Genomic DNA, 27290 nt, shown 5'->3' on the forward strand with positions numbered 1-27290 from the left:
TGTTTAGAAACAATACTCAATAAGCTTCAAGTTAATTATGTACAATATTTCTCCAGACATAAAGAATGAGATTATAATTTCCCTTTAAGTGCTCTTTTACCAATTGCACAGATGAGACTAAAAATTAAAAATTAAATTATGCTTATTTTGTTATATATTTTTACCTTGTTAGATTAAAGGAGAGTACTCATTAATTCTTTGTGGTTTGTCACTTACATTTGGAAATCATTTGTCACTGTTTAATTGCAGGGCGACAACAAACTGTGACAGATGCCCTCTGTTAAGCCCCTTCCCTTTCCCTCCAGCCCTCCCCACCAAGAAAAGGCAATAGGAAGAAAAGAGGAAGGGACTTGCAATTTTGAAAAAGTTAAAAATGCTTTACTAATGCTACTAATAAAATAGAGAAAATAATACGAGATACACAAAACCAATCTTGAATTTCCCAGCTCTGCACTGCTCCAGCAGCTGCAGGGCAGGCACCCAGAAGTCATGGGCTGGATTCCACAGCAAACTGGGACTGGATTCAGGATTCACTGGAATCAAGCCTTGGATTGCAGGGATGGCAGGCAGGGTCCTCTTCAGTTGCCGGCCATAGTCAAAGGGAGCGAGACCCTCGTGACCTCCCACTTTTATAGGGTGTATGACATGGATGGGATGGAATACTCAGTTGGTCAATTTTAGTCACCTGTTCCGTTTCCCCCTCCTTGCAAATATGCCCCTCTCACTTATGGGACTTGCATTTGTATCAGTATTTTGCATTCCATTGCTATGTTATCCCCTCCTGTCTGCAAAAACATGTAGCCATTTCAGAAAAGTGCAGTTATTTGGAGGACTTAGCTGAAAGGAAAATTCACTAAAAGAGAAACTGGCCTTGTTTTAACCAAACCAGGACACCATTTTAGTTCTTTTAATTTGAATTTTAATTATTTTTAGAATAATTTAGTTTAAAATTACCAAAATTCCACCTTGAGATTCAGCAATATGCTCTTCCAAAATTTTGTATGCGTTTGCGTGATCACGGTTCCAAAATAGAAGATAATTAAAAGATTCATAGCCATTAAAAGACTTTCTTTAAAGTCGTAAGAAGCCTTTAGATCATGTGCCTAGAGGTTAGACACACAGACTGATGTGGTTTGGCTTAAAATTTTACTCTGCAAGTGTGATAACCTGCAATATTTTGTTAGCAAGTATATGCTGGCCTCTTGAAATGTCTGATGATCTGTTAGGTTTTGGAACTAATGTAGATGACAGATCAGGTATCAGAAAAAATGATGATAAATAATGCATGTGTGGAGTATTGTCAGCCTAGAGTGTTCAGTGATACATATGCTAAAAGTTTTAGGCACCGTTTATCAGATTGCATAAAACATATTCAATATTTGGAAAGTAGTCTTTAGTTGAACAAATACTGACAATCTGCTTCTTATTTTCCTCTAGTGGGTGATGTACAAGTTTCATGTTACAGAATTCTTTGTAGCCTGTATTCCCTTGGGACTGGGAAGAACATCTATGTTGAAAGGTATTGAGTGAAAAAGTCAGCATGTAAAATTTTCTCTCTTTTAGGAGTGTGTTGTTTAGGTAATAAAACAGTTTTAAGGACAGGTGAATCTGAAACAGTGTGAGCATGTTTAAAATATACTTTAGCTGGAATGTAGTTGCCTGTATCTTCAAATACACACACACATAAACACACACACACAAAACCAAAAAAAAAAGCACCACACTAAGCAAACACCAACACTAAGCAAAACCAAGCAATTCATCCTGGCAGTGTATCGGCAGAGAGTTTCTTAGTTTCTTTTTCCCATAGGGAAAGCTAAATTTTTCCATGAGTTGCCATTAAGGTTCCCAAAGTTTGCCTACTGCATGTTAACAGACACACTACTGTGGCAAGTAGGCTGAGTATTAAGTAGGCTGTGTTTGTCTCACACCTAAGGCTATACAAAGTTCTAAGAATAGTTGTCCTGAGCATATGTAGAGCATTCTGACAGCCTTTAACTGTACAAAGGAAACCACTTTAGCAGTTACTTGCATTTTAAAAATAATAGGTTCTATAATTCCTTTAACTATCTAGTTTCAATATGTTCCAAGCTCTAGATTTTAGATCCTCTTCCATTGAAAGCAGCTCAAATCCATATCTGCTTCTTCAGTAATTCATGCCAAATGCAAGAGCGATCTGATGGACGGGCTGTCTCTCCTCCCACTCTGCATGCATGTACATGTGTGCATAAGATCCTTCTCGCATACATCCACATTCCGTCATTTATATGCCCATCACTAAATTACAAAGCTATACTGCTCCTATTTCTGGACTTGTAAATCTTAAAATACTCTTTGAAACAGATCTGATAGACAAAACGGGAAGTTCCTTTCCTCTACTCCCACTAGCACTCAGGGTCATCTCATGGGAAATAAAAGGTGATTGTGTTTGAATTGCCTTTCAATGATAAGAGTTCACAGTCCAGGCTTCCACTTGATTGGCAAGAGCTATAAGCACCGGACAGTTATGTTAAACATTGATATTAGCAGCATCACCTTTTCCTACTGCAGCTGTCTTCTTAGAAGGGAAGAGTGATCAGATCAGATATATCCAAAGAAAGTAGTTATTCTCCTAAGGCTGTGTGAGGGGTTTCCAGCTGCGGATTTCATTTAGTTTGGTTTTCACTAGACTCACTCAGGCTCTTAAATTAAGGCTGTAGGCAGACATCAGTGTCTAGGTGGGAGGTAGGATTTCAAACACGCTGCTCAATATTTCAGCAAAACATAGAAGTGAATGATTGAGCTGATTTGAGCAGTTTTTTAAGTTAAATAGTGCTCAGATTTAGGATTCAAGTGCAGCTTTTCTCCTGGTGAATTTTGGCAGGGACATTAAGAAGTTTTACCTTCCATTGCAGGATGAGTCATAGTTCACTTTTAATAGGTGATGATCGCTTTTCATGGCTGAAATAGTTCAGCTGATTCTACAGGACTCCTGACTGCTGGGGCTTAGGACTAATACAAAATTGGATTGTTGTTCCTGCCTTGTTGTGACAATCTTCCATTGTCAAGGGTTTTAACTTTTGTACAAAGAGTATTTAGCTTATTTAGGATGTTGGAGGTGTTTCTGATTTCTCTGTGGACTTTTTTTGTCTAAGTGTCTCTGTGGTTCATAAATGTTGAGGACGGGGTACAAAATGCAGTAGTCCTTGACTATGTTGAGCCCTAATGCTCTACTGGCAAGTGTAGTGTTATTCTATAGGCATACCGACAATGAATTTTATACCCGGGTACCCATTTATTTTCATCCACTGCATCAGAAATTTAGGTCCCAAATTGGGGATTGAAAGCTTCCTTTTCACACCCAGTATCCAAAAGTTGTATGTCCCTTTATAGTGTCTTGGTCTTTCCTGGTTGGTTTATAGAAACACATTTCCAAAGGAATAATGAGAAATACAGACTTCTGAATACGTTAAGAAATTATAGCACTTTTTTAATGTATGTGGTTCAATATGACACAATTAATTGCTGTATTCAGTCATACATATATATTAAGACTGTTCAGTTTAAGACTTCTATTTGAGGGATTTGAGGCTACTCAAAATGAAGGCTGCCAAAGATGCAAGAAAGTCTGTTATAACAATGGTAATATAGGAAATACTTCTTCCTGAATACCGTCAGTTGGTGGTCTTTTTTCTTGCTTTGTTTTTTCGAAGTCTAGATTGATTTGGTTATGTTTCAGGTGTTTTCCATGTCTTCAAAGGCTTGCACATCAGCCTCTGACAGTTCTTCCTCATTCTTTGGAGTGAATGTTTCCAGTCAGTTGTCATCTTAACATATTTTGTCTACAGGGTTAATTTGCCTTTTCTTTGAGTACCTTTTACTTCATTAATTCTATTGAATCACCTAGTTCCCCTAGAGATTTATTTTACATTATTTGCTCTTTATGTCAGTCATTATCTGCTCTGAAATTATTTTTATGTTTTATAATTTCTGTCCTGCAAAATTACAGGTTTTCCCCTGGTTTCTCCTATTTAGGACTTCCATATGAAAGAAAATATCTGTGTACTGAAGAGTAATTCTCTTAGCCTCGTTGTATAATTGTTCAGTTTCTTGGTATTTTCCTTTCATATAAAAAGATGGGCATGCATTATGATGTTATAATGCATGTGATTAAATAGCCTCAGTGCATTTGAGGTTAGTCTTTTCAAATTAGTTTGTAATATGTGTTTGTGTACATACACCATGTTTTTCTTTTGTGATCAAACAGACAGCAAAGATATAATAAACTTTCCTTTTTAGGAAAATTTTTGAAATCTCTTGTATATATAACGCTGCATCTTTCAATACAGTTTAATTTGGAAGAGAACATTGCTGTGCTTTTAAAATACAGTAGGAATTCTAACATCATCAAAAATTTTATTCTTAATGAAATGTTCTGTGGTTGGTATCTGTGATACTAATGTATCATGTATTCTATTGCAAAATGTACACCATATAGATGGTCAGGATGTAAGGAAAATGAAATAGTTGTATAGGGGGAGCACATAGTTTCTTATAATTTTGTGGTAATTATTTCTGCATTGTCCTTTTCTTTGTTGGCAGTAAAACAACAGGAAACTGTAGTGATTCTGTATAGAGAACAAATGAGCATTTACCCTTCAAATAGAGTAACATTATGTGAATTGTGTTACATGAAACAGCCAAGTGAACAAAAATCCTTTTTATAATGTTTTTCAGTTCTGTAAGGTCATTGCTTTTGCCAATTCCTTTTTTTTTTTCTCCTGCAACTGAAAAAATTGGTGGATATATAGTTGCTTCTCTCTTCACATGCCAGCATGGCTGTGAATTAAAAATTGACATAGGCATTCGAAGTTCAGGTAGTAAATGAGTCACAGTCTTTGACTTTAGGTGACACAATGAGGAAGGCTTTGCTGACATGAAGGAACCTTTAAAATTTGTTTTTATTCTTGGAGGTTGAACAATGCAGTGATTTGTTCCATTTGGTACGTATATATAAATGTATGCTTAAAAAAAAAAAAAGAAAGAAAGAAAAACGGAGCTTCAAAGGATGAAGGGTGTGTAGTGTCTTTATCCAATCTGTATTTCAAGTGTAACTAAATCTGTAAGGTGTCTTGTATAAACAGTGCATCAGAACTTCAAAAGAGTACCTTAGCTTTAGTTTTAAGCCAATGTGAGTCTGGTCTTATGCTTTGCGCCTTCATCTGCACATTTCCACCCCTTTCTTTTTTTTTCTGGTAAATAGTGTTTATGCAACCAGATGACGAGCATGTTTTGTTGCTCTTGGTCTGGCTTGGTTGGTTTTGGGTTTATACTCAGGTTTATTTTTAGCTGGACCAGTTCCTTCATCCAGTTTATCAAGATTCTGAGTTTTAGTGCTAGCACAGAACAAACAAATATAAGAACACGGGAAGGTTGTGGAGCGGGATGCAGAATTGCCCCTTTCAGAGCACACGGCACAGGATGCCACGAAGTCATGAAATCAGTCTTCAATAAGTAGCAGTAGTGTTTCTCATCATTTGAATAAGTAAATGGTATAATGTTGGAAGCAAAACATGTAAATATGTGTATGTATATATAAAATAAATGAACTCTTGAAAAAGGATATGACTGCCAAAACAAATTCCTGTTGAATTACATGTTTTTGCTCCTTGTTTAAGCAAACCAATGGTATAATAAGAATCTGCAATTACTAATCTCTTCATTGTGCCTATTCTAGATATGTTTTCTGCAATTTGTAGTCTCTCAGTTGCGCTGTGGAGTAGTTTACCTGTACAGTACTTGGGGGAGGTTGTTGGTTTGTTTTCTTTTCTTTTTTTCCAAACTGTGTTTCTTATACCGGTTTAATTTCCAGTAATATTTTTCATGTGACAAATACATTTTTTCTAAATTGTCAAATAGTTCCTAATATAATGAAATGATAAGTGAATCAGCATTAAATATTAATGCTGCTTTCTAATGCATGCTAGACATTAAAAGCCTAGTGAAAGACTTTTTCTCTCAGGTAACTTTTATTGTCTCTTGTATACAGGCAGCGTCCTGCACTTGGTGAGTGCTTAGCATCTCTTGCAGCAGCCATTCCGGTAGCGTTCCTGGAACCTTCTCTCAACCATTACAACCCGTTGTCTGTCTTCAACACAAAAAGTGCAAGAGAAAGAGCGAGTAAGTACTGTTCCTTACATTAAAACAAAACAAAACAAAAGTGTTTGCTCCTTTCCAACTAATAGTAATACAAAGAAATTTTAATAATAAAAAACCCAAATGTTCATTAACTAGATACAGTTTAATTTTAGTCTCACCCATAATTCTGAGCTGTTTGTTTCCTTTCACCTGAGGTGAATTTAATCTTTTTCAAATTGCTGTGAAAGGTGTGAATGATTATGGAAACAATGGTCAGAGTTTGACTAATATTGATATAAGCTCTCGGTTTTGCACTTTTACATGGCTAGGCTGCTCAACAGTTAATTGCAGGACACCTTATAGTAAAGCCATAGCTTTATGGCAGCTATTGTCTTAATCACTGTTAAATGTACACCATCAGAAAGACCTATTTTATGAGAAGAGAGACCTGTATATACCCCAAAATTGTGCTATAGTTTTGTCTGGCAAAGATGGTAACAAAAAAACCTGCATGAAAATGTTTTTTGTATGTAGGGTTTAAACATAGATGAATGTAGATGTTCTCTTTTATTTTGCTAACTAATCATTTGCTTTTCTACCCTTACTCGCAGTTTTAGGTATGCCTGATACAGTAGAAGAGATGTGTCCAGAGATCCCTCAGTTGGATGGACTAATAAAGGAAATTAATGATTTAGCAGAGTCTGGAGCAAGGTATACTGAAATGCCTCATGTCATTGAGGTTATCTTACCCATGCTATGCAACTATTTATCCTACTGGTGGGAGAGAGGCTCTGAGAGTGTTCCTCAAAGTGCTGGGCCTTGCTGTACAATGATAACATCCGAGCATCTGAGCATCGTTCTTGGAAACATTTTGAAAATCATTAACAACAATCTGGGAATAGATGAAGCATCTTGGATGAAAAGAATCGCAGGTACTGTAAATATTTTTAAAGAGTAATTGTACCTAATAATATTTAATTACCTTGCTACACTTCACCATATTACTCAGGGATATTGTAATAATAAATTGTTATTAAAAACAGCAGGAAAGAAAGATAAAGAGTAGATAAAAAAGAATAAAGGAAATATATTTTAAATTTTTTCTTTATTATTTTTATGCATACATTGGAGCATCACTGTAAGCAGAGAGCTTTCTATACAAAAGAGTGGATATTGAAATTCTTACCTTCTCTATGCACTGTGTAAGAGCCTTAGTATTTAATTCGGGTTTTTACTTCCATTGATTTTTCAAGACACCTAAGAACTGAGTATTGCAGTCAAGGGTGTAAGTCCTGTGAATTTTGTCCATGAAATTTCAGGACAAAGGGCAAGAAAATGTATGTTGTGAAATAATCCCAGGAGTAATCCAAGTTTAGGATTAGTTGCTTTGTCTGAGTAGCTGTGCCAAGTATTAAATGAACAAAAAGAGCTCTCAAAATGTCCTGTAATGTTTATTAGCTAACTAGCTAAAGAAATTTACAGTATCCAAATTTTATCATTCATCTTAAACAGTGTAACAGTATAATGAGCAATAAGTGTAATATGCAATAAGGTAGTTCAAGAAAATCTATGTAAAGGTAATAATTTCCTGCTAAATTGTAATGCCTCATTGGTACCAGGTTTTCAATATTATTTTAAATTGTGGAAGATCTTCAGCTAATAATAAGGATTCCATTAAAATCTATTAAGAAGTTTGCTGCTTAATTGTTGAGACCACTACTTGTAGTTTTGTAAAGGCTGCTTACCTACATAAGGAGATAATGTACTTTGTGGCTCTTCCAAGGATTTTTTACTCAGGTGGTCTGCATTTTATTAGCCTGCCCAAAGGAAAACAAACAAACAAACAAACAAAACCCAACAAAACAAAACGAGCAGTATTTTTGTGGGGACTTTGTGTCTCAACTCCTACTTTTTTTTAGGTTCTAAGTTAGAGACATGTGACTTGCCAAAACGATGGTAGTTTAATTGATATAAGACTGAAATGCTTATTACCTGAATTCCCAGTAACTAGTTTTTAATCTCTCACTACACACAGTTGTTATAAAGCTATATTCATTTTATGATGCTTCAGAAATACGTGAAGCACTATGACCTTTGTGTTTTCTAGAACTGCAGAGTTCATATCAATTTAAGGAAAAAATCAATTGTGCATTAATCACAGTATTATCTATGTATTTATGTATAGTTTATGCTCAACCCATCATCAGCAAAGCCAGGCCTGATCTGCTCAAAACTCACTTTATTCCAACACTGGAGAAATTGAAGAAGAAGGCTGTAAAGATCGTAATGGAAGAGGAGCAACTGAAAGCAGATAGCAAATCTGACACCCAAGAAGCTGAGCTACTAATTCTCGATGAGTTTGCTGTTCTTTGTAGGGACCTTTATGCTTTCTATCCAATGTTGATACGTTATGTAGACAACAACAGGTAAATAAAAACTAATAATTAAACTCATATTTATTAGGTAATATACTGGAGTACATGATCAGATAATCAGAAAGAGCACAATGTATGTCATGTTACACCGAGAATCCAATCCTGAGTATTTTAAGATTCTTAATTTATAGAATGATATACCTTGAATTCACACTTTTTTCTCACATGCATTTGGCTTATTTGGTCCTATTGTAACTGCACTGTTATCATTGAGAATGTGTATCCTGACCAGACTCGTTATTTATGCTACCATAACCCAATGACATAACAAATGAATATTCCTTTCAAAAATTAAAAAACAGTTAAAACCTTTAACTGTTAATGAAGGGGTGAAAAAATATTTTGCCTCAATTGAGTCATTCTGTTTGTAGATAATACCACAAAGATGTTGATCTTTTATATCAGTTTTTTTAAATGGAAATAAAAGTATTTGGACAACATTGTATTGCCTTTGGAATGACCAGAAGTATTTCTCCTCAACAGTTTACTGAAGGATTGTTTTGTGTCTACACTTTCCCTTTCCTTTGTCCCAGAACATGATCCCAAGATGCTCTTCAGAAGAGTATCTGACCTATAGTGTCTCAGTATCTACAGTATCTTAATCTTGTCCTTAACAACTTTGTTCTTCTCTACACAATCATTGTTCACTTATACTCCTAAGGTGTTTGTACATATTGGGCTAATTAGGAGCATGTTCATTGCATGCATAATCATTTATGCTGTGAACCAATTTACACTGAGAATTATTTGCTTTTTCTAGATGAACTCACACTTTACAATGTCAGACCTTGTTAGCAAGGAAACACTTCAAATTAAAAAAAAAATAGTTTTAACTGGGTTAGTGAGTGTAAGTTATAACTTAATATTTCCTTCCATGTCTGCTGTCAGATACCCACTTTATGTATGGTCATATTAATACATTTTAATTTAGAGCTCTTTAAGAGGGCTACATATGTTAGTTCATTTTGCCAAGTTTTCTGAGCATCCTTGTGCAGAGAGACGCAGAGTGAATTAGTTCCTGGATTGATAGTTGTATTAGTTCCTGGATTACGAAAATAAACCAATTGAAGCAGACAGTCCTTACAGCTCTACCTGCTTATTCCTTTCCCTGTACTCTTCCTCTTCTCCCCATTATTGGGTTCTCTTTTGGATCAACACAAAGTTTTGATAACTAAGTTTTATTATGGAAGAAAAAAATAGATTAATACTCTGAGAAAGAGTTTAGCTTTTCAGCCTGGTCTGTTATGGTTCACAGAACAGGCAAAAAAACGTGTTGGCACTGTGGGGATGAGGAGCAGGCAGAAGTAAGAAGCCAAGAATTAGGAGTTTTGTTGGAGCTAAACTTCCACGGAAAATGATCTCTGTAGTCATGGTAAATTGAAGTGATTCTCATTAAATTCTAAAATTAACTGTAAAAATATAACCTGATGTATTAAATAGAGGGTTTTTTATTCAGTTATCTTATTTTAAATGTCTAATTTTAAATTTTCCTTTTTTTTTTTTTTTGTAATTAGAGCAAACTGGCTGAAGAAACCAGATGCAGATTCTGATGAGCTCTTTCGAATGGTAGCTGAAGTTTTTATCCTGTGGTGTAAATCACATGTAAGATAAGATGTATACTTTTTCTTCCATCTCATTCCATCTTTAAATATAAATGGAGTACCTGTGAATGAATTAAACTTCTGGTAATTTTTCTTTTTCATCTTTAGAATTTCAAAAGAGAAGAACAAAATTTTGTGATTCAGAATGAAATCAATAATTTGGCATTTTTAACAGGAGACACCAAGAGCAAGATGTCTAAAGTAAGTTAATAAAAAATTGTGGATCAGTTAAACCTTCAGCATGTGTTCAGTATGTTCTAGGAAGGCTCTGAAAATCTTTTCAGATTGCATCTGCTGTGCTGGTAGAAGAAGCAAAAAAGAGTTTTGTTTTCTTTGCATAGCTACTATGCAAAATACAGGCTGTGTACTTTAGAGTTATTAGATTATTAAATGTCTGCTAAGTAGTCAAAGACACAAGATTAAAATAAAGATCTTGACTTGAAGAAGTTAGATGTATTACTATAAGAGAATATGGGTTGTTGATCTCTCAGAAAAAAAAAAAAAGTTTCACTATTTTGTAAAAGCAAGTGAATAAATATTGGTTGCCTGATCTTTTTCTTGTGATCATCAATCAATATTGTTCTGTTAACTTTTATGGAGGAATGCTGTCTTTGCATATACCCCTTTGTTCATACATACAGCGTGCCACATATGCACTGGGTTTTTTTTGGTTTTTTTTATTAATGACCACATTCATTTCTTTTTTGCTCATTTTCAATCTGACAAGATGCCGACATGATGGCTGGAAAGTACCTTTGTTACCTGTATAATAGAGAAAATGCATGTTGTCAAGGTAAATGATGCTTTGACATTAACTGAGGATGATTGCCTTTCTCAGCTAAAGCCAATGGAGTCTAATTCCAAATTAGCATTCGTAAAGTAGCAAAGAACCTTTGGTTTTATTAATAATTGCAACTGGTTTGGAGTAATCCTATTTTGAAAGTGTTCCAGAGAAGTGGTGAGGTTTATTGTTTTGTATTTCACTATATTTTGACTGTCTGTAACCTAGCTACTCTAACTTCAGACAATAGAGAGGTAAAATCACAGAATCACAGATGCTATTATATTTCTTAATTCTCTTAAAAAAAACCCTGTTTGCTTATTTTCTATTATATTTTTTTAAGTTCTGAAGCTCGGTTAGGCCAAACCCTAGTATTAGAAAGTTTACAAGAAAAATAGAAATTTTTTTTGTCATTAGTTCATGACTGGCACTGAACAGCAATTCATACTATATAGAGAATTCCGTATTTGGGGAAAAGGAAATTTTTCATGTGTTTTCTTGTTTTCAAGATGCAGCTCCTTGAAATTGTGTGATAGAATTGAAATGTTTGTATTACCCTCATTAGCAAGATGAGTAGTGGGCACAGACCAAGCTATTTGATGATCTGTTGCACCTTAAGAGTCTAACATGTAGCTCTGTACTCTTATCATATGGCAGTGACTACACATACATTTAATATGTATACTTAAACATTTCTACATTAGAATTGGCCAAGAATTAGATGTACTTTTATTTTTTTAAACATGATAGATTAGAATCAGATGATCGATATTTAATATATATTGTGTCCCACTGCAGTATTGATAGTAGGATAATATGATATGAACACTATCATATTTTAGTCATTCTGGCATGGCAGAAATTACAAAATAAATCTTTACTAAATATAGGTATCCCTCACGCCACTCTGATTTGGATAAAATCAGAAGAATTGAAAGTAAAGAATCTATATGACCCAAATTTGAAAGAATTTTCTTTGGAGATTACGTTTTAAAATGCCTCTTATGTGTATTTAAACTTACAGGTATATTATGCATAAATACTTGTGTAAATATATTCATACATAACAGGGATGTAGATGCATATGTGCTTTTCTTCGTATAGGTATACAGTACAGTACATTTTTTTTTACATGCATATAATTTCTTGTAAGCATATTGATATCAAATCATAGCATTCAAGAGCACTGTGCATGGTTATTTTTTTATAGGAAGAAATAAAAGATTGTATTGTTCATGACAGAATATTTTATTAATATGGTACCATATCTGCAGGAATGATTGCAGAACAGCTGATCACATAGAAAGGCATTTGTTTCATGATGATTAAGTGTTGTGGTTTAACCCCAGCCAGCAACTAAGCACCACGCAGCTGCTCGCTCACTCTACTCCTGGTGGGATGGAGGAGAGAATCAGAAAAGTAAAAGTGAGAAAACACGTGAGTTGAGATAAAGACAGTTTAATAAGCAAAGCAAAACCCGCACATGCAAGCAAAGCCAAACGAGGGATTCATTCACCATTTCCTATGGGCAGGCAGGTGTTTAGCCATCTCTGGGAAAGCCGGGCTCAATCAGGCATAACAGCTACTTGGGATGACAAATGCCATCACTCCAAATGTCACCGCCTTCCTTCTACTTCCTCCAGCTTTATATACTGAGCGTGATGTCAGATGGTATGGAATATCCCTTTGGTCAGTTGAGGTCAGCTGTCATGGCTGTGCCCCATCCCAGCTTCTTGTGCACCTGGCATGGTCAGAGAAGCTGGAAAGTCTTTGACTACTCATCAACAACTAAAACATCAGTGTGTTATCAACATAATTCTCACTCTAAATCCAAAACACAGCACTGTACCAGGCACTAGGAAGAAAATTAACTCTATCACAGCCGAAACCAGGACACTTGAATACCATGATACAAATCCATGAGGCATCTAAGTGTTGTATTGGTTTCTATATATGGTTTCTAAGCAGGAAACTGATACCATTTCATAATATATAATTCGAGTGCTCTAAAACAGCACATTCGTTAAAACCTAAATTTAGATCTGAATGATTTTTGTAAGACTGCATATTTTGGAATAAACAGGAAATCCTCGAAGTAATTGAGTACCAGGATTTCTTACAAGGTTTGATAGTTATTTGTATCCTCAGAGAATTATCAGTAGAGGACATTACATTAGGGAACATTATATTTATAATTTCTTGCTTTAATATTAGCATTCAGCTCAGGAAGTAGTATGCTAACAGAATAATTAGCACTTTCCTCTTTATCATCAGTTCCTCGTTATTGATATTATTTTTAGTGGAAGCAATCATATCTGGTATTTATGAAGCATAGGAATGTATAGATTAATATGGACATTGGCTGTTAACAGTTGGCTCAAGTTTGGGGTCTCTTAAAGGAATAAGGCCCCATGCTGATCTGACTCTGCTTAACACACCTGCCTGTCTTACAACTGAGACTCAGCGTTTTTCCTAAGATACAAATGACTGTGATAGTACTAGCATGTAAGGCATGATATATCATGTATGGAAGGTTCTATATCTTTACATGCCATATGCAGAAAAAATATGCAGAGGATGAAAAATTAGGATCACATTATTTGTCAGTAGCTAATAGCAATGGTGACAAATGATTCATCATTACAATCAATAAATCAAGTACCCATTGTATTTTAAATATACAATATTACTTTTGTTAATATTTTCTCAAATAAATGTATTAACAGCTGAGCAAGTCTTTTAATTTTTCTTTTCTAAAAAAATGGCAGCAGATTGCTCGGAGGGGAATGGTAAGTTAGAGAACTTTTAGACTGAGAGAGATTGGTAACTTAGTTTACATTGAAATAATAGATTTGGTATAGAAGTGTTGAAATGGAGAATTTAAACACATTCAGCTGCACTAATCTGTTATTTTTGAACCCTTCATAGCTTTGTTGATAAAATAGCATTTTGATTAAGATGCAATGATGTCCTATGGTGTTGTACAGTTAGTTGGTATAAAAGACTATACATTCATATGTGCATAATAAATGTGTAGTACATATGTGGGCATTTTTTCTGTGTCAGTTTTGGAATCTAAATGAATGTGTGGTTGGATATATAACCTCAGTTGCTAAACACTTGCGTATCCTCCTGAAGTTTTATTTGACTAGCCCTCATTAGGAGGTTTTTTGTATCTATTTTTAAAAGTAATTGGATAGACCTATTATAGAACTTTGAGGCAGTCATAAAATCCAAGTTTGTATTATAAAACAACATTGTGGTTTGTGCCCACTTGTAATAGGTAATACATATCATTTACAAATTTACAATAATTAGAGGATTTCTTATTAGTATTTTCTGCCAGACTTTTAGATCTCTGAGACTATTTCAGTTGCATAGAATACCTTTTCTCTAGGTATGCTATGGTAAATGATGAGTAGATTTCTTTTATGATCATCTCTAATAAATGAAACATAATTAACATCTTGTCTTTACTTCAGTGTATATCTGCCAAGCCATGTCTGTGCAGCATCTACATATTTCACACAATTGAAATTGTCAATTAAAATTTACTATTTGTTTGAGTAAGGCATTGAAGGTTCTAAAATGCCTAAGACTTAACTTGATGATTATTCTTTCTGTCTTTCTCGACTTATAGCTGGTTTTCTTCACTATGTGATATAAATATAGTAGTATATAAAAAGATAATTTAATAACAGCTTAGCTTCAACATTTTGAGGATAAATCAAGTATCACAAGAAAACAACGTTAATATTAGACCTACCATAGGAGTCTTGTTTGTGTTTATTTTTTTGAGTAACAGTTGAAATATTTTTGCTGTTTTACCATGACTTCATGGTTTTGTTGTTATCTTCTGAAGACTGACTGACACAATGTGGTGTTGACTCTAGAATACATGTTTATTTATGTGTATTTATGGTTTTAACATAAGAAACAGGAAAAAAAAACCCTGTAGGTATATGAGAGTTACAGTTGAGTATATTAGTAGTGTTCTCAAAATGGGCACTGCTGAGAGATATTAGCTTAAGTCAGTTTTCTCTCAGGCTGTCTTCAAAACAGTAAAGAACTATGCAATGGGAAAAAGTACACCTATAAATGAAAAGCTGCATCTTCACAGTGGTAGTTTGATTTCCATTTCTAAATATACATTTCTCAATCATATTATGGTAGGGGAAAAGAGGTAGAAAGAGCTATTTTGATGAAAATGTCTGGTCCAGACACCTTCCTCCTTTTAGTAATATTGCGAAAAGATGCAATAGTTAGTATATTGATGTGCTGCTTACTAGATATAGTTCCTTATGTACTGAAGCAACAAATGGTAGTGCTGAATGGCAACAGATAAATTCAGAAGTTTTATCATTTAATAAGGATTAAGCTGAATAAGAATTATTTCACTAAGATCTCATTTGATTATACATTCACAGTCTATAATTTGAGCTACAAACTTATAGTATTTTTATTGTCCTAAGTTGAGTAAGTTTATTACTAACTTGTAAAATTATCATTTTTTCATCCCTTTTACTCATGTTTTTTCCCTTTATTTTTCTTTCATACAGGCCATGCAAGTAAAGGTACAGGTCAAAGTGCATGATGTGTCTTTGTTTTAGATTTAGAGATGGTCAGGCTCCAGGCATTCTTTTCATTGACCATAGCAGTGGCGTCACAAAGTGAAGGCCCAGGTTCTACCTACTATAAATTTTCCCCAAGTTAAAGTGGCAGTATGTGGCCAGAGCACCTGAAATTCCCTTTGGCACTCCCATGTGTTGCTTAATGTGAAGATCTAGTAAAGTTAGCTTTTGTAATTATTTTAGATCTACATTCTGCCTCTGCTGTCTTTCTGGACTCTGATTTTTTTTTGTTATTATATTGCAGCAGACATTGCAAAAGCAATGCCTAAGTAGAGTAATCAGAAAAATGTATTTGGCTTATGATATTCAACAAAAATGCATGGGGTAATTGTGCTATAACCTATGGCCTGTCTGTAAATAAATTGTAGATTGCATTAGAACCAGTAAGTTTAAATTAGATATAGAGTTCAAATCCTACCTTTTTCCAAAATTAAAAAGACCTTTACTAAAGATTTGAGGTGTGACAAAACTTGGATAATCCTGATTTCTTTTATGTATTTAATGTATTCAGAGTTTTCTTTGTCTTCAATGAACCATAGTTCCCCTTCCTTTGTATCACTTATATTATCTTTTTAGTATGAATTTCTAAGATAGATGAGTACTTTTTGAACTATGCTGTATTCTTCATTGGTGAAGGAGAACGAACAGCAAAATGGAGCATAAAGCCCTTTCACCTTTCCCTTTACCATGTGTGCTGAGAAGCACGCATGATGCTGTGAAAAGTTTTTAATCAGTTAAACCAGAGCAGTTGTGTTAAACTAATAGACCTGATTTCACGCTTTGCTATTGTCAAATTTCCCCAGGTATATAGAGTAGGAATTAATGAATGCTCTCATGATGATCCTGGAGAATCAAAAGTTTAAGGAGCGCTAGAAATACTAAAAATATTAATTCCATCATCTTAACCAGTTCTAGCTGATTTTTTTAGTACAGCTAAATTATTTATTCTTTTTGATTGTGTATTGAGTTATAATGAATTTACTGGAGAATCTGTAATTCTTTATGTGTTTGTTGAAGATATGTCAAATTGTGTGTATAAGTCCTCACACCAATAAGATCAGGCAACCAGATTATTTCATTCTTCTTGTTAAGGTCCTTCTAGTACAGTTAAGTATTTAGGCAAAATATATTCAGTTTAATGCTTTTTACATATGAAATGCATGTATTGTGTTTACTCTTATAGGTGCATATTAGAACTGAAAGAGACATAATTGTATTGTCATTTAGGTTTCTGTCCGTGACTCTACTTACACATTTATCAGCAGGAGTTGTGAATTCACAGACAGCAGAATTTGATGGCAAAGGCAGAATGGATCTTCTTTTCATGTTTAAAAAATGTTCAGGTTTTAAGGTTCACCTATTTTTTTCATACCTAGTTTATTAATCTCAAATGAAAATAAAGAAAATTGGATGTGTAAAACGTCCTCAAGCATGAAGAAAAGTAAACCATTATCTCTCCTTTTTTTTTTTTTTTAATATATCTATTATACATTTTGTTCTTCCCTGTTTAAGATGCATAGTGACGCCACTGGAATGCAGTGATACATTGTGGGATTTGTTTGTGTCTGCTTTCAATGTAGAGTACAAATAACGTCATTATTATAGCCATTACATCACTGCTACTTCTAAGGCACTTCCAAAAGCAAAGCTTTGAGGCAAAGTACTCTCTTGCAATTGTTAGTCCCTTAAGAAAGGAAGCCACATCCATTGTGTATTCCCTCTGACCTTCAAAATGCTCAACATCAGCTATGGACACAGAGATTTACCATCTAGTAGACAGACTTTGCCAAAATCTACCATGGAGTAGAATATGTATGGCTGCCTTTTTTTCTTCAAGTGATTACTCTGATAATAGTGTAGTAATAATTGGTAAATAATTAATTGCAATGGATTCTGATGTATCCTTATGTGGAACTACACAATGTATTACAAAAACAGTAATCACTAAAACTTAATTGACAGAGGGAAAAGGATGTGGAGGGTTAAATGCAAGCATTTGCTATTTTGTAGTGGTGTATAAGCCTGGAGGCCTAGTCCTGAAATCTTATCTTAGGCAAAACTCCCCTTGAGTCTAGTAGGAGTTTAATCTAGGTACAGAATTCAGAACTGGGCTATTTTTATGTTTTTGTTGTTTACCATATGTTCATTAAATATATGGGTCTGTTCTAAAGATTTCGATTTGCTGTCTCATAAATGAAAAGTTGTGTGTGAAGTATTGTTGTACAGTGTCTGTTGTAGGAAGATAGGGCAGATGTTATTCTGTTGTGCTGTTCACTTATCTGTCTCTTTTATTTTCCTTTTCCTATTACTCATTATCTCCAAAGATGCAAAAGACTTAATTTTTCTTGCCAGAGTTAGTTGTATTAGCTAAAGCCATAGGGCAGTGCTTTTGTCTGAGGAGCTAATTCATTGGCATTTTATTGCATTGAATCAAACCCTTTTAGATACTGATATTTTTCAGTTAAGACAAATCAGACAATATTCATTAATTCATATCCTGGATAACTACCTTTAAGTGAGTTTCTCATGAAAGTGTAAACATTTTGAATCTGTCTCTGTAACACTGAGGACTAATAATGTCCCCTGAGACCGACTCAGCTTTTAATTTTAGGATTGTTTCTGATTTGAGAGGTAAGAACCAGAAAACATTGTTAGATTTATATGTATGAATGGACACAAAAGTATATTACTGCTATTATATTACTGTTATTGCAATTTCTGCATACCAAAAGTGTTCCTTTACATTTCCTAGTCAAGTTTGTACACCCTTCCTCTAATGTGGCATCTTAAATTTATTGTAATACATCAAAAACATAGTTTCATTGGATCATTAGGGGAAGAGCATGTTGGAAAAATGTGTGATCAGAGAATTACAGTCATTTACTTTTCCATTTTTTTAATCATAGTCTGGTGGACAAGATCAAGAGAGGAAGAAAACAAAACGTAGAGGGGATTTGTACTCCATACAAACATCCTTGATTGTAGCTGCACTTAAAAAGATGCTTCCTATTGGTTTGAATATGTGTACTCCTGGAGATCAAGAGCTCATCTCTTTGGCTAAGAGCAGATACAGCCATGTAAGTGTCTATATGGTAGTCATTCCTAAGGCAAATAACCCGAACTTTATAAACAGAACTTTGAGGCATAGATAATTAAGCAGTCCATATAATTAAATATATCATTGTACTGTAAGCAATTATAGCTGCTAATTGTGCTTTCACAAGAAAACATGGTGTGTATAGACAGCTGCCATCATTTCCATGATATTTTCCATTTTTATACAATGTACATTTTATATATGGATATTTATTTGGACAAAATTCTGAAATACCATTAGTTAGCTTTAATTCTCTTCAATGTTTAACACATTTTGTGGTCAAAATTAAAGAAATTCTTTGTCCTATGCCCTTCTTGTAAATGAAGTACTTTGCAAACAAAAGATATTAACTTTTAATATTAAAATAATAGCTGTTATATTTTGTACATGTTCTTATGAGATGGATCATAACCAAAATTGAAAAATACTTCTATCTTTCTACAGAGGGACACTGATGAAGAAGTCAAAGAACATTTACGTAACAACTTACATTTGCAGGAAAAGGTAATATAAGAAAAAATCTTTCTTGAGGATGTTGGTGTGCATTTTTAAAACACAGAAATCACAACTGCTTTGTTTTTCATGATAAGTAAAAAAAAAAAAAAATAAAAAATACCAGCTTTGGCTGGTACTTCCAAGGTTCAGGAAGCCCTATAGAATGGGACAACTGTAAAGAATGGAGATATTGGCAGTTTTAAATCTATAATTACTTAGAATGAACTTGACCCAAGAAGAAAATAAAATTAAAAATATAGTATTTCAGCATCTCTTCTTGAACTTAACTTGCTGTAAAGATTAGATAGTATTTCTACTATATGCATTTTAAAGTGACTACAATAAAATAAGAAGCTTGTGTCATCTTAACACAAGAGTTTCGTAAGTGCATTTATGTTTCTATTATTTATATGCTCAAAACACTGTTGAACACGATACCAAAGTGAAGTCCTCGTTATTCTGTAAATAACAGATAATTTAGATCATATCCTACAGTGTTTGAACATAATAGGAGTAGCTGATTTATCTGCCACGGGAGATGACTGGTTGCTATAAATCTGTGCTTACGTAAATTTAAACTGGACAGACTAAGAAATTCTAATGTGTTTCCTTCTATTTCTGTCTTGAAAACAACAAGAGTAAAAGCAGAAACAAATGCAACCAAAACCAACCAAACAAAAATCCCCCCTTGGGCTCTAACTCTTCACCTACTGAAATTCCAGCTGTCTTTTATAGCGTCCATATAACAGCTTCCCACTGCTGGTACAGCAGTCCTGCAAGGAGTTAAATTCAATCCGAGTGCTATTAATTCATGTGCTTCCTTATTTGTAATGCAGTTAAATGGGATACAGAAGTCGCAGGGTGCTCTATTTGGTTTCATGAAATAAAAATACAGAACCTTGCATCAGAATTGAGTTCAGTTACCCAACTGCATACAAAATGTAATGCAATTTTTCTGAGCAGCTAGCAGATGATAATTTTAATTAGACGCGTACAGATGAAGTGGGATTACGTGTACCATTCCTTGTTATACTATGAGAATAATAGTAGTGGTAGTCAAATTTAGTATCTTCATTCATCAGCTTATATGTGCAATATGTTGGGTTTTAGTCTGATGATCCAGCTGTGAAATGGCAGTTAAATCTGTACAAAGACATTTTGAAGAATGATGAACCTCCTGACCCTGAGAGAAATGTGGAACGTGTGCAGAGGATATCAGCTGCTCTGTATCATCTGGAACAGGTAGAGTTAAATGTCTACACTGTGTTTGTTTTAAAGCAGCATGAGGTTTTTTCCTTGTTGAGACTTTTTCAGCTTTAGTGAGTGTCATTAATAAAGTTTCCAGATAAAAATTATTTTTCCGTATGCATGCATGTACATACACACACACATACAAACGTGTAAATATGTGAAGTTTTTAATGTAATGTGTTGAAGTGCCTCAGTTTAGCTTTATGGGAAACTCAGGGTGTATTTGCCCCTGCAAAACTTTGTGAACAGTCACAAGAATAGTATACAAATCATAAACATTGTGTAGCTAAAAACTCTATAATTTTAGGAAGAGATGTTTGCATTTGCACTTATTTTCAATATACTTGTTTTAGCCTGTCTCCTATTTCTGCACTTGAGGATGCTGTAGCAACTTTTGAATCTATTGCCTGCTCATTCAAATGATACAATTTAAATGCCAAAAGGCGTTTGTACACTTCCCACATAAAGTTAATCCACCTCATTCACAAGTACTGTAGCACAGAAATTCATTCACACGAGCAATTGCATATATATAGTTAGAAACAGGCAAAATAACCATTCTGGAATTTTACCATGGAGTCCCACATGAGATACTCTTCCATCTCGAGCTTTTTTGTATAAACTGAGAGGTATTATATGTAAGGTCCCAAGTATTTTTTCTTATTCATTTAAAAACAAAAACAAATAAACAAACAAAAATAAGGGAGAAAAACAAAACAATAACTTTTTTTTTCAGATGATAGGGAGTGTTTGTAACAATTTCTATTTTGCTAACTACATTAACCACTTGCTAAAAATAAAATCTTGAATAGAAGTTGAGAGTTTCCACTGTATCTACTAGAAGATATTTTCCCATAGGTTGAACAACCACTGAGATCAAAGAAAGCTGTTTGGCACAAACTCCTGTCAAAACAACGCAAAAGGGCTGTTGTTGCGTGTTTCAGAATGGCACCATTATACAACTTGCCAAGGTAAATGGCTTAAGTGTTTATTTTTTTCTAACTTTTGTTTACATTCCTGAGTGCAAGTATTGTTTGTGTGTACACCTACAAGTTTGTTCATTGTTAGGCCTATGTAATTTTGCTTGAGACAGAAGAGTTGGTTAGTTATAAGCTATTCCTCACAGTAGCAAAATACTTGTCTCATGACAAATAACCAGAGTGGGACAAGACGATAGGAATTACACAGCTTCAAAACGAAAATGCTTCATTTTTGTCAGCTGCTACTCTGCATAGCTCTTCAAGTTATCTGTGAAAATTAAGAAGTTGCTGTTTCTGTCCCTTTTTGCCTCTGATTGGTTGCAATTGTTACTCTTTATTCTCCTGTGTTTGAATCCTCCTTCCCTTTCCCTTTCCCTTTCCCTTTCCCTTTCCCTTTCCCTTTCCCTTTCCCTTTCCCTTTCCCTTTCCCTTTCCCTTTCCCTTTCCCTTTCCCTTTCCCTTTCCCTTTCCCTTTCCCTTTCCCTTTCCCTTCCCCTTTCCCTTTCCCCTTCCCCTTTCCCTTTCCCTTTCCCCTTTCCCTTCCCCTTTCCCTTTCCCTTTCTTCTTTTCTCTTTCTTTTCTCTTTCTTTTCTCTTTTTTTTTTTTTTAAGATTTGTGTGGCTAGTCCTCTCCTATTGCATGAACACTTCATGCTCTTTAACTTTTCTGAGGCAATATTTAGCTCCTACATCAGAATGTTATTAATATATGCATTAAAGTGGCTGTTGGGCCATAGCAGTGCAGAATGATATTTTGGACTTGTGTGTTGCTCTGCTTCTTACTCTAGTTGAATGTAGATACCACAAAGTCTGAGAAAAATTGCATCCTGTGCCTAGATCCATCTACTACTTTAAACAGAATATTAAGACCATGCAGCATTAGGGTCATTTCCGTTACCCTCTTCCTTCTCAACAAATCTGCCTTTTATTCAGATACAGCATAAGCTCTTTAATTAAATTTGCTTCTCACCTTCTTCTGCATGTGTTCACCTTTTGTGATTAATATTTTTGTTCAAAGATTGTTTGCAAAGTATCTAACAGATGAGTTGCATTGCGTTTTTAAATGCCTTTATTAAAGCCAGCCTACATGCTTGAGGTTGCCTGGCTGAGGTCTGTAGCTGTGCCACTGACATATTGGAAGAATGTTAGGTTTGCACAAGACAAAAAGTAAAAAGCACACATCCTTCCTTTACAAAATGTAGTAGTTCTAGACTATAACAACTTTACTGAGTTGTCACACTACCACCAGGAAATCTTTGAAGAACCAGAGAAATTAAAAAGTATAAGTACAACATAAGAAAAAAAACTGCCTAGTATCAGCTATTTCATCTTCAAGAATTGTTTTTGGAGAAACAAGAGGAAGTGGTATGAATAAAACACATTTCAGTATTACCTTTTTGTGAGCATTTTTTGCTACTAGTGTTCTGGATTTGTGAGTTCTTAAAATCATTGAAATATGTATGAACACCCAAATGATAAAAATGGTTCATCTTATCTTTGCCTTCAAAAAAACCCACTTCTATTTATTATTTTTGAGGTTGATGGAACACTTGCCAAAAGGCAAAATGGGTTATGAATCTGTATTTTCATTTTCAAGAAAATATGGAATAATATACATTGAAGTAAAACGATTTCATTATCTGTAATTTTCATTAAAAACTTTCCTATGTTAAAAAGATTGAGGTTGGTTCTTCTCAAACTTCATGGTAGATTTTGTGGTGGAGTTTTCTCCTAATTTAAACATGAACATGAGGCAAATCTGTCCAGTTATTTTGTCTTGTAGATTCTAAAAATAAACTGTCATAAAACTATTTTAACCAATTCATTGTGGTGTCTGCACTTCAAAATAGGCAAGAGGGAAAAAACACTTTGGATGTAGAATCATAAAATCATACAATGGTTTGGGTTGGAAGGGACCTTTAAAGGTCACCTGGTCCAAACCCCCTGCAATGAGCAGGAACTTCTAGGTAGGTATATTGCTCAATTGATAAGTGCAGAACAAAGTTTTAAAATTCATTAGTTTATAGACACTTTTTTATTTGTCTGGATAAATCACAGTATTCTGACAGGAAAATGAGGCTTTCACTATTATGCACCTATAACTATCTCTGTCATTCAAACTGATTATGTTGTTAAGACATCTCTGAACCCTAGGGAGATCATTTCAAGTGGGGTATGATTAACTCCAGGAGTTATGCAAATCCTTTTAACCAGAGTTTCAAATGCAACTTTACTGATCTTGTTTATTTCCTCATTTTAGTTGCAGCTTTATACTGGGAGTGGTAGTTCTAAAATTGATGCTAAAATCAATTAATCTAAAGGGCAGTAAGCAAACATGGTGGTACCCTTTCATTTAATCCTAGAGAAGACTGAATCTTCACTCTTCAAAAATTTTCTGGAGATTTAGGTGTTTTTTAATATGGTTTATTCTCATATTTTTAATCTATTTTTCTTCAAAATACATTCTTATATGTATCAGTTTTTAGGACTTCCAGTAAGATATTTCAGAAATTGAAATGTCTATTGATGTGCAAGTGTTTGTTAAATCATAGAAAAAATACTTTAACTTCAACTGTAAATATTACAAGTACTCTCTTTTCTGAGAAATGCCTGGACATACATAAGAAATAGTTGTATTTTAAAATATTTTTATTTTTCAAGGAAAAAAAAAATCAGTTAAATTAGGAAATGTTCTGTGTTTAATGAATGCACATGGCTTTGAAAAATGTCTTAAGTGATGTCTTCTCTGAGATGTGTGTATTTATGTTTGATGTTTTAAAGAAATTAATCTGAAATTATTTGTCTTATTGGCTGTCATCTGGATATGCCCATAGATACAGCGATGTTGTACATGGCAATTTTTCATACACAGTTTACGAATACATTCTTTCTGACTACTTTATTGAATTTAATTTGTGCCTTTCTTCAATGAAAACCTATATGCTTTTCTTCAGACACAAAATTAGCAATTTCTTCCTGAGCACCTTTCAACGTGTTTGGCTGGAAAAAGTACATGAAAAAACTCAGTATGACAGGCTTATACTCAAGTTAACGGTAATGTAACTTGTGGAGAGCCTCTTCCTTATGCGCACACTATTCCTTCCCAGCCATGATCTGATATTATCATAAAACATGACTTTGTACAATTTTTCAGAGGAGATTCTGATTGGTCAGTTTTTGAAATTTGGTAATAAAATGGCACCAGTGCCAGCAGGAGAGCCTAGAAGGCTGGCTCAATAGCTATTCCATTATAAAATAACAATTCATGTGCACAATGTATTTAAACAAGTCATAGTATATACAGCAACCTTGTGTAATTTTTTTAGTGGTGCAGGACAAAAGCAAATGAAAAGGCCACATGAAACAACCTTTGTAACTTCATGTAGTGCACCTCAAAACAATATTTTCCCCCAAATGTAATGTAAAAATGAAATGACCACTTTTATGTGTAGTCTTATTGCCATGAGGTGTATTTTCTGTGGAAAGTTAAAACAATGAATACTGTATAGTAGTAATTAATATGCCTAAGAGTTTTCTAAAAATGGTCATTTTCTAGAGCAGGTTTTGTCTACTTCTAATCCAGCTTCTTTGAAGGCACATTAATACTGCCCTGATTTTGAACTGAAAGCAAAGAAGCCGAGGCTAGCGTTCTCTATGTGGAAGAAGGCAATGATTGTCTGCAGATAAGATGCTGGAAAGCACTTGAAAATCATTTTGGTGTTGATGGCCAACTTCTGCTGTCTCAATGTCCTAAATCTAGTAAACTAGATTTACACCTCATAGGTGTTAATCCCACCCACTCATTCTCAGTCTGTTCAACTATATGCTTTTCCTACACTTGCATTAAGGTTCTAGTACTGCATTTTCACATATAATTTATATTAGCACTCACAAAGCCTTCTAAACAAAAAATAATGTACACATATTTGTAAAAAAAAAAAAAGTACACGTTCAAAAGCACATGCAGATTTGTCACTGAATGTTATGTTTTGCATTTTGTTTCACTGACCAATCAGAGGATCAGAATTGTACAAATATGTATCCTTACTAATCATTAACCACCTGAGCTGTTATACGATGTTCCGTTACCCCTCTTGATCTCCCTTTCACAACCCCCCCAGGCACCGTTCTATTAACCTCTTCCTCCATGGCTATCAGAACTATTGGATAGAAACAGAGGAATATTCATTTGAGGAGAAACTAGTTCAAGATTTGGCTGTAAGTACTGACATAATTGGGCAGATTTTTCAGTGCCCACTTCAGTGTATATTTTATGTATCCATTATAACCTATATTTAATTTCTTTGTACTGTATGCATATGCATAAACTTATGAAATATTAATCCTTATGCTTCAGGGCATAAGGTCATTTTCTGCTGTGGTCAAAAAGGCATTAATCCTGTGATGTGCATTAAGATGGTCTATGCCTTCAGACGAACTATGTGATACTCATTCTTGGGATGATAAATGGATTAGATGAACTGTCAGACTATTTTTGTCATTATAGTAATTCCTATGTTCCTACATTTTATCTACTGGATTTTTAAAGCTTGACACAATTGATCCTTTTCCCCTCTTTAAATTTTTTGTTGATGCATAATATTTAATTTTAACATTTTCAGCTTTGAAACAAGTTAATTTTGCTGTTTTCTTGTTGATACATCATAAGGAGAAGTAAATGTATGCAGCCATATTCAGCAAAAATTTAGTTTACATGTGTACTTGATAAAAGTGATTGGTTAACTTCAGCATTTTGTTAAGGAATATTAATTCAGAAAGACTAATGCTTTTGCTCTTCCCTCTTTGTAGTTAGTTTGTCTAAAATACTTCCAAGCGGCCTATCTCCATAGCATGTAAACACAATGAAAATGAATATATAGCTTCATGGATCATATGAAGATGTATCAGGAGATGGTTCAGTGTTAGCAAAACCAGTCATGTTGTGTGTTTTAAAGACCCAGTGGTATAGAAGGTTGTATGATTTTTTGTAATTACAGCTAATATATTCTGCTCATACTCTGGAGAATTATATGGTCACAGTCTTCATTTGATTTTGTTGCTTCTTTGTAAAGAAAGGTATGAGGCCATTAATCGACACAGTGATTACAATTCTATCAGATTTACCGGAGAAGTAAATTGAACTTCTGTAATTACAACAGTTACTATAATTACAACAATTCTACAATAATTACAAACCCTACAAAGGAGTGATAATGCAGCTAAGGTAGATGTGATACACTGCACTGTTGACAGTGCTGGATATGTTATATTTCAAACTGCCAAAAAATATTTGAAGTTGACAATAAGAGCAGTCATTAACATTTTCTGAATAAAGGTTACCTAGAAATTACATGCAAAAGTGTTGTAGCAAACAGTAGTCTGAATAAGATGTATCTGATTATATTATTAAAAACATTTCAATTTACCAGTAGTTCTCCTGGTAAAAATTGAGCTGGGAATTTCTTTCATTTCTAGTCCACTGGAAACGCATAATTTCTGCTGAATAAGGCTTTCCTAAGATTTTTGCTGTCTCATTCTCAATACCTTGCAAGCGCAAAACTTCTAATGTTTCTATCAAATATGAATAACAACCAGATAATTTAACTTTTTCTGAGTCATGCAGGCACATAATGTTGTGGGGTATGCTGTAAGTGTTGAATAAGATGAATACTGGAAGTTAATACAAATTGGGCAGAATAAAATTACTGAAATTCATTCCTAAGAATTTTTTTCTTACTTGTGAAGCTTAATTTGTATATTCTGATGTAAATCTTGAGACAGACACCTCCAAAAAAAGATGAAGAGGAAGAGGAAGAGACCGAGAAAAAACATCCTGATCCACTTCATCAGATTATTCTCTATTTCAGTCGCACTGCTCTCACAGAGAGAAGGTAAAAAGACCTG

The 27290-nt window shown here is 34.2% G+C and overlaps 1 protein-coding gene across 10 annotated transcripts in view; it reads left to right on the forward strand.

Moving 5' to 3' along the window:
• RYR3 (ryanodine receptor 3) overlaps positions 1-27290 on the forward strand; it is a 242759-nt gene that overhangs the window by 181660 nt on the left and 33809 nt on the right. For 4 of the 10 annotated variants that reach the window (XM_082058587.1, XM_082058594.1, XM_082058590.1 and 1 more), the window contains 13 exons: positions 1438-1519; positions 6029-6159; positions 6729-7049; positions 8303-8543; positions 10067-10154; positions 10262-10354; positions 15494-15508; positions 18472-18642; positions 19107-19166; positions 20268-20399; positions 21266-21378; positions 24341-24440; positions 27168-27277. In XM_082058587.1, the coding sequence (XP_081914713.1) occupies positions 1438-1519; positions 6029-6159; positions 6729-7049; positions 8303-8543; positions 10067-10154; positions 10262-10354; positions 15494-15508; positions 18472-18642; positions 19107-19166; positions 20268-20399; positions 21266-21378; positions 24341-24440; positions 27168-27277 (1657 nt within the window). Of the gene's footprint in view, positions 1-1437; positions 1520-6028; positions 6160-6728; positions 7050-8302; positions 8544-10066; positions 10155-10261; positions 10355-15493; positions 15509-18471; positions 18643-19106; positions 19167-20267; positions 20400-21265; positions 21379-24340; positions 24441-25507; positions 25605-27167; positions 27278-27290 lie in introns of all 10 variants that reach the window. The other 6 variants (XM_082058591.1, XM_082058589.1, XM_082058592.1 and 3 more) reach the window with 3 other exon arrangements.

The sequence above is a fragment of the Streptopelia decaocto genome, assembly GCF_964273445.1.
Source record: "Streptopelia decaocto genome assembly, chromosome: 7".
In the NCBI taxonomy this organism is placed as follows: domain Eukaryota; kingdom Metazoa; phylum Chordata; class Aves; order Columbiformes; family Columbidae; genus Streptopelia; species Streptopelia decaocto.